This window comes from Diadema antillarum, unplaced genomic scaffold (assembly GCF_040938485.1).
Source record: "Diadema antillarum isolate AM-2024a unplaced genomic scaffold, OU_Dant_1.0 seq00000322_RagTag, whole genome shotgun sequence".
NCBI classification, from domain to species: Eukaryota; Metazoa; Echinodermata; class Echinoidea; order Diadematoida; family Diadematidae; genus Diadema; species Diadema antillarum.
Genome location: NW_027271341.1, coordinates 33,459 through 47,222, shown reverse-complemented (window position 1 = coordinate 47,222; position 13,764 = coordinate 33,459). Strand labels below are relative to the sequence as shown.

The following is a 13,764-nucleotide window of genomic DNA, read 5'->3' as shown; positions in this document are numbered from 1 at the left end:
TATAAAGTGTGCGTGTGGGGGGGGGGGGGGGAGGGGGGATGGTGGTGGTATATGATGTAGTATGAACATTACATTTTTACTGATGGACGTATTCCGCGCGTATTGCATACATTTTGCCCCTCCGTGACGTTCTTTTCACGCATTGTAACGGGAGTCGAAAGTAGGGCCTATAGCAACTTAAGAGACAAAACAAGAAGTGTAGACCTACTTACTTGTATCGATGAGATGACCGTAAGGAATAAGAATAGGAAAATCCAATTTGGTTGCAAATGCCATATTCAATATGAACGTGCATCAGTTGCAAGAACTGAAATTCCGCATACAGCCCATCGATGCGGATGGGATATCACCCTGTACAGTATATGCGATACTGGTTGAGGGGAGGATTCGGGTTTATAACATTCATAAGTGAGATAATGAGAAACCTCTTATGAAATATGAAAGAGCATATAGTTTTAAGAAGGGTTGAACATTTATTTGATGAAAATTGGTTTTCAAATTGGTCGAGATATAAAAAAAGCGATAATAACAAAAGGCGACAGGCCATGCCCTTAATTATAGGATCTCTTTATTTCACCTTGTTTTTGGATATCTCAGTCATTATTTTCAAAACCGATTTTCATCAAATAAACTTTTGATTCCCCTTAGAATTGTATGCTCTTTGACATCTCATAGAGTGGTTTCTGAATATCTCGCAAAACATTAAAAGCTAAAATCCTCACCTTAACCAGAACTGTACAACAGTTTACAGTCCCTTTATTTTCAATAAAGTCACAAGTCAACGATATCTACGTATAGTATAATCTCCATGCTTGACTGTGATAGCATACTAGTATATTGAAATGATGCGCGCTTGGTCCCTGATGGACAAAGGGATATTGGGAAAGAAGCTTCCTGTGGAAAAGAATGTTTTATGGCACAACCAAAATATTATTTTCAAAAAGAATCCTCTGTTTTACAAAGAATGGTTTGAGAGTGGTCTTATCCGACTGGAAGACATCTTATTTGGAAGGAGATACAAAACGGTTGAAGAACTCTTATCATTATTGAACTTTTGAAAGAGTAGAAGAAGGGTAATTTTTGATTATTCGTAACTGCGACAGGCTTACTGATAATCTGATTGACATGAATATCTATTGACAGAAAGCAGATACCCCACATTTAGAAATTGGAAAAAGTGTGAAGAGATTATGTGATGTAACATCTAGGTATTTTTATAACCAATTGATTGAGCAAGATGGAGTATATACCCGGTGTTTTTGTTTTTTTTTTTTCTGGGAAAGTGTATCGGAAATGAAGATGATTAATTTTGGAATGGTTGTTTTGAACATAATTTGGTTAAAGTAAAATATAATAAGTTGAAAGAATTTTATTTTAAAGCGTTATATATTACCAGTAAAGATGAATTTGTTCAATACTAGTGGAGAATAGGTAATAATTCTATGTTTGATGTTTGTCAAATAGATGAGAATATAACAATCATGCTTTTATTACGTGTAAACTGAACAAAAGTTTTTGGAATTATCAAGTCTTGGTCAGTTCAGCAATAGTTTCATGTTTGTGTTAACATTAATATTGTACTTTTATTAAAGAGCAATGAAGAAGAAGAAGAAGTAAATTATTTCATGTTTTTAGCTTTATGGTGTATTCCTAAATTGATAGTATTACCTAATTATAAAGGTGCTGGTTAAAGAGAATATAGATTGAGATATATGTTTCTATCAGAATTACGGAAAAGACTTGAGGAAGTTGAGGTAAACAAATTACGTTGTGGCAGACCCGTTGATTAATCTTCCAAATGATTTATTTAATCATGTCTGATTTTCTCTCTAATTTATGCATGTAAATGAAAATTGTGATGTTATATTTGTTGTTTGAAATATGAATGAATGTTATTTGAAAGAAAAAAAAATAGCCCAGAGAAGATCTGGCATGCCGAACTGGTGGATACCTTATAAACATCTCCTTAGCACACAATACTCAGTATTGTTTTGCATTTAGGTTACCAATTTCCGACACTCCTGTAATTTTATGCTTGTTGAAAAGTAATACTCTGCCCATCATTTCATTAGTAATTATTATAATATTCAGCCCATCGTTACGATGAATTTTAGGATTCCACATTTCGATGTATAATTTCATAATAATGACAATCACGTTTATCGCCAGTGTCTATGCTTTTGGTCATGTGTGAGGTATAAAGCGAAGAGGGGACCCTCTCCACTAAAGCTGCCAATCATCACTCAGATGAAAAAACACAATAAATCGGTGACAAACACACGGCTCCGGATCAGCAACTTCATTTTTTATTTAAGCGTTTGGCACAATGTGCCTATCGTTTGCTATAAGGTACTGACCTTGGGCGAGAGCCACGAGGGGTTGGTATCAATTGTCTTTTTTTTTTTTTTTTTGTCCTTGTGTGAGTACCGCCCACAGAATGCGCTTTGTTTGGAACGGCGTCTGTCATTTCGGTAGGAGGGGGGAATGCGGGACAGGGGGAATCCCCAGCTGGGGAATCCCCAGTCACAGGCCGATCGATCGATGGTGTGTCTACGGGGGGACGGCAGCAGAGACTACGACTTTGTGTCAAGAGGTTTGAGCGCCGATTACGTTGTGTACCACCAGTAGGATCTTTGGTACCAGTGTCCTTTCATGCCTGCATCGTGTATCAACAGCACATTTACAGAGGGAAATCAGACGATACGTGCCAGCCTGACCTTTTTCTGTTCCGGCCGAATATATGTACAAGTTCACTGAACCTCAAGTATGTCGTAAGCCAGCTAAATTGTGAATTGTGAGACCAGTCCGAAAAGTGCAAAGTTTTGCTTTAGCTGTCTGCACATGTACGTAGCGTACGGTACGTACTGTACACTTGGATCTGCGTTGCTAAATTGTTGATTGGCGACTTATTCGTTGCCGAATGGCTATCTTAGATTCTGTATATTTTGTGTAATTTCTTCTGAATTGCTGACTATCCCCGCTGCACTATACCACCTGGTCCGGCAGTGTATTGATCCAGATCCAGACTATCTATAACAATTCCCTGACATTCGAGTCTCTTTATGTATCTAGGGCCTACACTGTAATTGCTATGAAAATTGAGATTGATATCATGGAATGATTGGGGCAGAACAAATTGATAGTAAATGAGATAGACACAGCCTTACTGATACTGTGCTCACAGGAGATGAGAGCTGTCATAGAGTCCAGGATGGGACACAGAGTAAATTACTAGTACGGCTGTATTTGATTATTCATCTGTCGAGCGACGCATTGTCGGCATACCCCTTACTTAATTGTCCCAACTCATGTTAGCCAATCATTGAATTTGTGTTTAACAGCAATGTGTGAGGGTATACATTTGTATTTATAAGCACCATCTACTATCACCAAGTTTTAATGATAACACCATGTTAGCCTTTTGTTAATCTTATTGTCCTTTTGACTGTTCATTGATAGGTGACACATATAAAAAAATGGCATCATTAGAGAATGGTGAAGAAACCCGTCGCATCTCGGTGACAGTGTGTGGATCTCAGAGAGAGGACTGCGTCAGTGGGTTCATTGAATTTTTGCGAAAGAGCTATCCTCAGATCATCGCAAATGTGAAGTATGAGGAGATTCCCTACAACTCCATTGACTCCTTCAGGTTCAGTGGCCCTGTAGATGTCATCATCTTGGTTCATTCCATCTATAACAGAAGAATGGCAATTACTGATGTCCCAGATTCACTCTTCAACAAGTTTTTACCCATGGCAAAACGACTTGTAGGTGAGCTTGATGGCAAAATGGATCAAAATCCTCAATCTTTAGACATATCATCATAATACTATAGGTCTAAAGACTGAGGATGTCTTTGCCATTTGGGTAGTTGCTCTCTTTTGCAAGAGTTCATATTCCGTTAGATATTTTTTTACGAAGGCATTTGTCGGGAAACTTTATTGTGGGCATACACAATTGGTTCTACATGTACAAGCATTAAATTTGAGTTGGGTTCTTTCAGAGAAATCAAATGTCCTTGGCTTTTAAATACATTTGTGTCTACAATGTGAGAAAAAGGGAATATAGTGCATGATGGATTTGCTGACATTTAGAAGTGTGCTACAAGTGGGTTATTTGTTTTCATCTATTGAACCACAGTGTGAGCTCACATTGCAATGCGTTGGAGAAAGTGCTTGACATCAGCACACATATTTTCTAAAGCAGGATGAAATGTATAGGAATGGTTTACATGTCAAGTCCGATATTTGTGTTACATGTACTGACTACTGTAGTCATTACCAGTACATATGTAGGCCCTACATATATAGGCCTATACAGCATATATTTTATGGCAATGCACATAGTGTTTCACACATTGTGGTGAGTGGATATAACATGCTCAATAACTATATAACAGAGAAATAAAAAAAAAATTGTAAGACATCTATCCCTTATCAAAAATCAAAGTTGATAATTTTTTGCTCTAGATTTCAAACATACATTGTATTTATGTTATGGGAGGCAATAGTTTTGCATGCTGTTTATTTTGCAGATATAAAGCTATAAGAAATTTATCACCATAAAGTCTCTGATGTAAAATATTTACTACATATGGTGTGCTTCACCTTGTTCAACTATTGCAATAGAATTAATTTGCTTTCAACAGCTGTCTAATCTGTGATGACAAGATGCAAATGTTTGCAATGAGGAGACTTAATGCCATCCTTTGCTCTATCATTTTTGACAACATACAGGGGCCTTGAAAGAAATATCAAGAACTTAAATTTTATCATGAATTTCCACATCATATTTTTTTTTTCTGTTGTGGTCAGTTGTGCTCTTGGTATGACTTGTGCATCAAGTATAGTAACTTTACAGCTACAATATGCGACAATGGCAAAAAATAATTTTATACCAGTATGCAAAAGTATAAGCCTGCCATTACAGGATGAAAGTTATTCAGAGATTTCTGTCACAAAACGGAAAATTGTGGGGGGGGGGAAGCAGACCATCGTCCCAGGCTACCTTAAAGATTTCACAAACTTACTGATAATTTTTTTTTCTTCACTTGTTGCTTGTTATACTATAGGCTGGATCTCTAATGCATTGAGTTAAAGTCTTAGTCATCATTAACAAATTAAATCAATTCCATCACATTCCTCTCCTGTGTGCAGGACATGAGAAACTTGCCATTTTAGTGCACGACATGTCCTATCCCATTGATCGCAAGGAGATGGACCAGCGAATGTGCAGCTTTCAGGACCAACAGCCATTGGCGTTTCAGTGCTCGGACCTTGTTATCACCTGTGGGAAGCTTGATGGCAAGCAGCCGATACAGATTGATGATGAGGAGATGGTGAGAATGAAGATGTTCCTGGAACACACCCAGAGCCTTCCGCCTCCATCACCCAGCAAGCGCACAAATATTTTGTTTTATCTTGTGTTAGCTGTTGGGGCTTTGGTCATATTTCTTTGGTCAAAGAAAGGAGGAGTGCTGAGTGATTTTGTCCCTCCAGTGCAGGATGCTGACTCTGGCCTTGACACTGAGCTTTGAATTCTTCTAAGATTGATAACACTATTCTCATGAACCATAGAACTTTGCAGTGGCAGATCCAGAGGGAGGTGCACCGGGCACGCGCCCCCTCTTTATTTGTTGTTAGAACAAAAGAAAAAAAATGGGGGCGCTTGCGCCCCCATTTAATTTTGTAATGGCGCCTCCCCTTTACGGAATTCTGGATCCGCCCCTACTTAGTGTACATTTTTTTTTCTGCTGCAATCTAGCAAACCAAATTTTATGTTGTACCCAGAATTCAAATATGAGAGAAACTTTGTTTTTTGATAGAATTCATAACTGTTTGAAATATTTTAGGACAACTTTTGGGAGATATTAATGTTGATTTGGATGACCAGCTGTGCAACATGTTTCAAATGTGAATACTGTCTCTCCTGTTCTCACACCTTCACTCATCATAATTATACTGTACTACCTCTGTCTCTTACATCATTTCGACCCTTACCACCATTGTGATACCTCTTATTGCTACTCGCTATTCATATTTACAGAGCTACAGCATTCACACAGTAGACCACAAACCTACCATTAAGAACTAAGCTATGTTGATATCCCACAATACCCTTTCAAGTGTGCACAGGGAGTCCAGATGTTAGAATTGAAATGTGTGTTTTTGCAAAATTATTTTACTTCAGCACACCACTCATTCATTTTGTCAACAAAAGAAATCTGGCAGTCTCAAGTTTCAGTACACAAGCAAACAGGCAGGAGGCAGTGGATGAACATCTAGTAAGCTTGGGTTTGTCTATTTCTTCGGTTTTTGTGGGTTTTTTTTCTCCTTACTGAGACAACTGTGGTTAGCAGCTGTCATCTGATGTTCCCACAACAACCAGGTGACATACAGACTTTGTGCTCAACAGGTATAGTTTACTGTATACGCTGGTGATAAGAGGCAGATAGATAACAGTGCCATATGGCACATCATGATTTGGGCAGTTTTAGTAACAAGACGACCGTGACTGCCATGGATGGGAACATAGAGAATGACCCACCTGAAGGGTTTGAAATGGTATGAAGGGAGGTTTTAAGTCTCTAGACAAAGCCAAGGGATGCGAGGCCCCCTGAAACTAGCCTTATTTTTAAACCTTGAGGTTAGAACATTCTGTTTGTTCCCTACAACAAAAGTAATCACCTGTTACATCATGTAGGAGAGTAAAGTACTTTGAATGTATCACATACTTTCAGCTTGAACCTTTCATGGAACCATTTCTTCAGCATCACCACCAAGCCTATAGCACACTACATAAGCACAGTTCTATGAAGGCTCAGTGTCTTTACCCTCATGCATTAGATGTGTACAGAACTTCTGTGTGTTTGCTTTAAAATTAGGCACTGCTTCTCTCGTGTGTTTTTCTTGAACATTTTCTTCCATGTCTAATAAGTATCTGCTCATGGGAGAACATCTCAAGTGTTTGGCTTTCATGTAATCAGATTGTATTATATGTACCCTTGTTTTCATAATATATGCTCTCTAGCTCTTTATCAGTATTTGAAACAGCAAGTGAAGTACACTGTGCTCCGTGGCAGTTGTTACCTACCTGGTTTCTCTACGGCTGGAGCATGTGATACAGTGTAGTGCAACGTTTGAAATGTTTGTCATGATAAAAACTGTTTCCTAAAGCTGGACTGATCTGTTGCCTTCCACTGCATTTAGTTAATATAAACTCTTCTTCAGGTTAAGTCCTATTTAAGTTATTACCCCAGAGATTTCTTCATGTTGTTTTCCCAGTTTCTCTTCATGTTGTTTTCCCAGTTTTGGTTCATTTGTTGTTTTTGTGTTTATTTCTATGCCTCTTTAATGAGCTTCAATTTTTTAATTGTGTTTTTGTTTTTTGGTCTCTGTCTCAACACATTTTTCTCTGATCTTTTTTCCTTAAGGGGCCCTCATTCTACAAGTGTTGTCTTTTCAGTGGGTCCCTCCACATGTTGCATATTGTTTACTTCATTTTATCACTTCAGTATTCAATACACTATATAATTACTATAAGGTTTCACTATTGTTATATACAATTAATGTACTCTGTTCATTTCACATTGCCTTGTTTGCCTTATTCTGTGTTACCAAAGAAAGTGAAATTTGGTTTTTGTGTGTGTGTGTGAAAAATGAAAATCAATTTAAATTGAATTGAAATGAATGTAATAAAGATTGGTTTTTAAAATTCACAGAATTTTCATCATAATTGATTGTGTGACAGATACAGGAATGTTCTTCATTCAAAATGGCAAGACTTACTGCCATACTGTATGTTACTTCTGCACCATGGTACAGTATAGCTAATTATGCATGATAAACTTGCAATTTCTTTTGTACTTCTTCATGTTAAAACTGAGGAAAACCATTGTATGATAAAGTATGAAGTTTCCCTGTTATACTTTGTCATCAAGATAAACATAACTGGTATTCAAAACTGCATTCAAAAGCCATCATTGTGAGTCCATATTTCTTTTTGAAGTCATGTAGCAATGTAAAGCCAACACATAGTTCTCAGAAAGACCCAAAATTAATCTTCTACCATTTAGAATTTGCTTGCAATATATTGGAGTCTGTACCAAGAAACTTACCTGGCTGACATGATATGCTGGGTTTATGATCTGCTTTGGAATATACTGAGATTAAAAATATGAAATACTAAAGGTTGGTGTATCTGACTTTTATTCCTGAAGCACCCTTCTGTTTAGAAGTGGGCATGTGCAGAATGCTATTGTATAGAATGTGATGATTGATCGTATCATGCCCCAGAGCAGTACATGCAGCTAACTACAAACGTAGCTGCATGTTACTCACTATCGCGTGATGGATACTGTTATGGCCCAATATATTGTTTTCACTGTAATCAAGTATAAAACATCACACAGCGACCATGATTGTGTATACTCTTTACTTCGAGCATACCCTTCAGGGTAATATTTGACATTTTTGTCAACTAAAATCATATTTATAGTGTTATTTCACACATTTCTTATGCATTCCTCTCCATTTTAGAGCAAAAGTTGACAGTTTCTGCCATCATATGGAAACTTTATGTGGGGTTGTCAAAGTGCTTGTGTAATGTAGAAATCTTGATAATGATTTTCTCTACCCATTTCAACTACTCATCACATTCATACTCTTCTCCACCACAGGTGCAATCACACATTTAAAGTACAAATGTACATTGTACCCTCAAATGAACTTGTCATACCTCTCTCCCAATGAACCATTTCTGGTTTGCTACTTCCAACCAATCCAATCAGTGACGCACATCCACTAGTATGTCTTGAGCTACATTATGGAGAAGTCAAAGCTTATTGTTTCAGGTACCACCCACTGATCTTTATAGGACATATGTGTATCTGGATATCTCGTACTTGTGCCAATTGCTTTGAAGCCACTGTGCCACCATTTTTCCAGGCACACTGCCATTACATTTGCGTGCAGAGCACACATCATCACATGATCTTGGTGACAATCTCTGCTGGAAAATGAAAATGTGCCTGGTAAGATGGGCAATGCAGCAGCTTCACTTGTTTGTACAGCATGAATGAGCCAATGAGATATCTAGATACTGCCTTTAGAGATCAGTGGTACCATGGACTTTGCATGTGATTTTCAGCAACTTCGGGGCATGCCATTTTCAAAACTTGTCCATGTGGATGTGACATCATGTACAAATAAAGCCTACACACAAACCATGTATGGGTACTGAAATTCATTGGTTATTGAAGCATGATGAGGGATTGAAAGGATTTGATCAATTTACTTTTTTACAGGCACAAAGTTTCTCAATCACTGTAAATGAAAGTAGGTCTATAAATTATGCTTTGCTCTATCAGCACATGGTTTATAAAACAATTTGTCTCGTTTCTGTCACTGTTAACGTACCCATGCACCACATTTGAAACTTCAATATAGCTCAGCTCATGTTAAGTCAGGTGTTCTGCCATAAGTTAACATGCACAGAAAATAGGGATAGTCATAATTGCCTTGCTAAAAGAAATCCATATACAGTCTGTAGTTGGTACATGTACCATGTTGTATGTGAGCTCAGTATAACAGGGTTTTCCTGAACTGGAAAATGCTGGGAAGAGCTGTTACATGAGTGCCTGAATAGTGATGCACTGAACTTGACATATGAAAAGTACTGTAATTACAACATCAATTACCAACAAAACATCAGTTTTTGGTATAAGTGTATTTATTTTCATTGAAAATAGCTCAACACGTATCAGGTATGCAAAGAATGCACAATACAAGTATTAATGATGTTAAAACTCATTAATTTATCATGTAAACCTGAGAAAGATTCAAAGTGCATAAAATGCTGAGCTAAAAAGGTGTATTGCATTGTACACAAATCTGCTTGGATTCAGAGAGGGAAAGGTGAGAGTCAAGATCTTTTGATTGTGAGTTGGATCTGAATGATTCCAGTTACCATGGCAAAGTAAAGAGGCTTGGAGTGGGAGTAATTGCTCATGACCCAGGAATAACTGGGTTTAGGTATCATTTGTGTGGTCTCCCTTATTCACTCTGAATTATATTTCACTCACACAGACAAATCCTCTCCACACAACACTGAGATTTTACTTCACATGATAAATACCGAATTCCTTGTTTGTGATCATATACAGTACCATGCATTTTTCCTTCACATGTTAAAAAATACTTTACAGTTTTCTTTACAGCCAGTTGAATCTGTTCACTACATATATGTGGCATTGTTTTGAAGGCATTCTACAAGAACATACTGTAGACAACCCTGTCTAGTAAGTCTGTTCAAGTTCTACTCTATCACTGATTTGAATAAATACTTCTCTGACATGAGGTCACTGCTACAATGCTGCATTCATAGCATGCAAACTAACACATCCATATGGGTCCTGTCCCACCATAGTTCTCAATAAAGATAATATTGCCACATACACAACTGCTTCATCATGTTCAACACCTATGATGAAGTGGGTATCATGGTCTAGGGAAATATTAACCACTCAATGCATGGACAACATACTACACTCTACCAGGGAGGTGTCTCACCTCCCTGACTCTACCTAGTTAATCAATACTATCAAGATAAAATAATCCACGTCATGTAAAAGCACTGATGTTCAGCAAATTAGAAGGGCTATGATAAACTTTACATTGCTTGAGAATGGTTTTACATCCTCCCCTGAGAATCATCTTTGTAGTAGAGGATGCCCAAATTCATTCCAAATGAATTGTGATTCCCCTTTACAGCACAAAACAAACAAAGAAACAAAAAACAAAAAACACCCTCACATCGCAAGTTACATGTACCATCATACAGGAAACAGCATGTTCTACAATGCATAATCTCTTGCATATTAAGTTAAAATTATAAGACGGTGTGGCTGCAAAATCACACTATCAACACAATATTTGACAAAGAAGAAGCATTTTATACAGTACTTGGGGTTACTTGAAGAGATATGCAAAATTATGCAAAATCATCAAGTTACTAGAGTGCTCTGCAATCATAACAAACACAGTTGTGATAAAATTTTTGTTACAACAAAGTGAAAATCAAGGTACCAAAATTATCATCTCTATCTCTTTACATGCTTTCAATATAACGAAAGAAAACTGCCGGTCCCAAAGACTTTGTTACAATGGTAGTCATCTGTACTTTCATGTCAGTAAATGATGCATTAAGTCTCTTACATAGCTATATGAAGAATATCTTCATATATATTAACCACATAGATATATGGATAAACATTATAAGATATACAATACATGGATAAATGGTAAACCTTGCTTTGGTTGACATTGCATAAAGTCAACACAATGAAAAAAAAATGTTACTTCTTACAAAATTCACGAAATAAAATACAATGCATGGATAAATTTATGGTAAGCCTTGCTTTCATATGTGCTGCCTGGTTGTTTATTACTAACAGTTCCAATGCTTGCAGTCGAACTAGAATGTGGAGGAAATCCCCAAATTTGTCATATTCTTTAATCAACGGCTCTACCAATACCAGCAAGAATGATGATAAGTGATTGAGTACCAATGTGTGATGTCATAGCCATTCATCGTCATGGAAACTAGTTCTAAATAACCTCACCTGGCCTGATCTGTAAACACTATTGTTTCTCACCATGCTCACACCTGGTTCCAACCCAGGCTATAACAAAAGACTGTGACATCATCACTTCAGTCCTCTATGTTGATATGATAGCAACTCTTGCTGGAATGGCAATTGTCATGGTAACAACAAGAATCCAGCTTCCTGATTGGCTGTTGCTATGGGAAGTTGCCATTCCAGCAAGAGTTGTCATCGTAACATCTTTTATGAAATGGGGCCCAGGAGAGAGTTAATGGTTGAAGTGGCACCAGATAAATGTGGTTAAGCTTTTGTTCTTTTTGCTTTCAAGCCGACGAACCCTGGAAGTTGTACCAGAAAAGTGCTGCTTTTGCTCGTAAGGTGATGAAACCTGGAAGTGGCACCTGAAAATTACAATGAAGGCATTGTTTTTCTTTTCTTTTCTTTTTTTACTTGTCAGTGTAATGAAACCGATCACGTTAATACCTTAGATCTGTCGTCTTTATGACATCATACATAGATGACGGAAGTTTGAAGTTGATACATGTACTTCAAAGGACTTCTTGACTTAACCTCTGCACAAGATTTAAGGAGAAATAAAGAAGAACAAAGAAGAAGAGGAAGAAGAAAAAAGAATCAGTACAGATACAGAAGGTGATCCCAGATAATACATCACCTTATTATCACACATTCAGATGACTATACATGTACTAAGAATGGCACACAATGCAACTCTTGATGTTTCTTCTCTTCATGTGTCTCATTAAGTCTTGTTAATCAGCTAGGATCACACCATACCTTTTGTATTATCACATATATTATGTAAATGCTAACTATCGAAAATAAATTGAAATTGAAACTGATAACATTATCCAACATGATTTCACTACAAGTGATTAAAATGGACACAGCTTCACAGACACATCACAACATCGAAGAAGCTGCTGTGGCTCATAAGACGACAGACTCTTAACCGTCTGGTCCCTGGTTCAAGTCCTCTGACAAGGTACTACATATTCCTTGCCTAGTCCTCTGGAGGGGACTTTAAGCCATCTGTCTCATGGAAGCTTGCTCTGAAACATTTAAGTGCTTTCTATTTAAATGGCCATGTAAAATACCTACAAACATACACACACATTACAACAATAAAACAACTGGGAGAGTAAGACAAGAGTGCAAAGTAATGATTAGCAGTGGCATATTCAGACATATTGGTTTTTAATTAACAGATATACTTTCTATGAGGAAAACATTTATAGAATGACCTTCCATGATAAAAACTTTCTCTATTACATACATTACCCACACGCACAAACACACACACACACACACACACACACACACACACACACACACACACACACATACACACATTACTTTTGAATGAAAGCTTTCCTGGAAAAAAAGGAGAATATCACTGTCTTCTGTAATGTTAGTTGATCACTTGATTTGATTAGTCTTTATAAATCTCATGAAATATACATGTACATTCTCCCGTATCTTTTTCTTCACTTAAAATATCAAGGATCAGGGCTAAACTTTGGTACTCAAGAATTTCCCTGAACATGGATACCTTGCAAAATCCAGAGAGCATTTTGGTTATGTGCATGATTTCATATACTCCACTCATATCATTGCACACATACAATGGAAGTGCTCTATTATACAAACACAAAGGCCCAAATTCACAAAGATGGTTTAAACCTGCTTTAAACCTAGACCATGGTACAAATTTAGACCATGGGCTAATATAAGCGTGAAATAGGCTTACCTTTGACTTACACGTATCAATGCGTGTTTTATACTGGATGTCTGTTGGCGTGCGCAATCTGTCAAACGTATTTACGCAAAAGAAATTTGCATAAACCATGGTATAAATTTGTACCACCTTTGTGAATTCAGGTCAAAGAGTGCTTAGTTACAACAGGCAGGGCTCCACACTAACTTTTATTTTTGGTGGCCCGATTGGGCCACCAAAATCATCGATTTTTATTTTTTGGTGGCCCGAAAGTAAAATCTGGTGGCCCGAAAAAAAAATCAAGAAAAACATAAGAAAAACTACTAAAAACATAGTCATACTAAACATAGAAAAATAAATATTAAGCATTTCTGAAGTGATACAGGTACCCATGTCTAAATTCATTTCCAAAGTCCAAAACAAACAT

The 13,764-nt window shown here is 37.1% G+C and overlaps 1 protein-coding gene across 2 annotated transcripts; it reads left to right on the top strand.

Annotated features, from left to right (window-relative positions):
- The first annotated feature begins 2,648 nt into the window (after nucleotides 1–2,648).
- LOC139730604 (uncharacterized) lies at nucleotides 2,649–8,044 on the top strand. 2 transcript variants are annotated; one of them, XM_071641459.1, is made up of 3 exons: nucleotides 2,649–2,764; nucleotides 3,460–3,771; nucleotides 5,157–8,044. In XM_071641459.1, the coding sequence occupies exons 2-3, from the start codon at nucleotides 3,477–3,479 to the stop codon at nucleotides 5,534–5,536; spliced, it is 675 nt and encodes a 224-aa protein (XP_071497560.1). In that variant the 5' UTR covers nucleotides 2,649–2,764; nucleotides 3,460–3,476; the 3' UTR covers nucleotides 5,537–8,044. The 2 variants fall into 2 exon arrangements, with proteins under 2 accessions (XP_071497560.1, XP_071497561.1); XM_071641460.1 differs by lacking the exon at nucleotides 2,649–2,764 and having other exon boundaries at nucleotides 3,408–3,771.
- The last annotated feature ends 5,720 nt before the right edge of the window (nucleotides 8,045–13,764 follow it).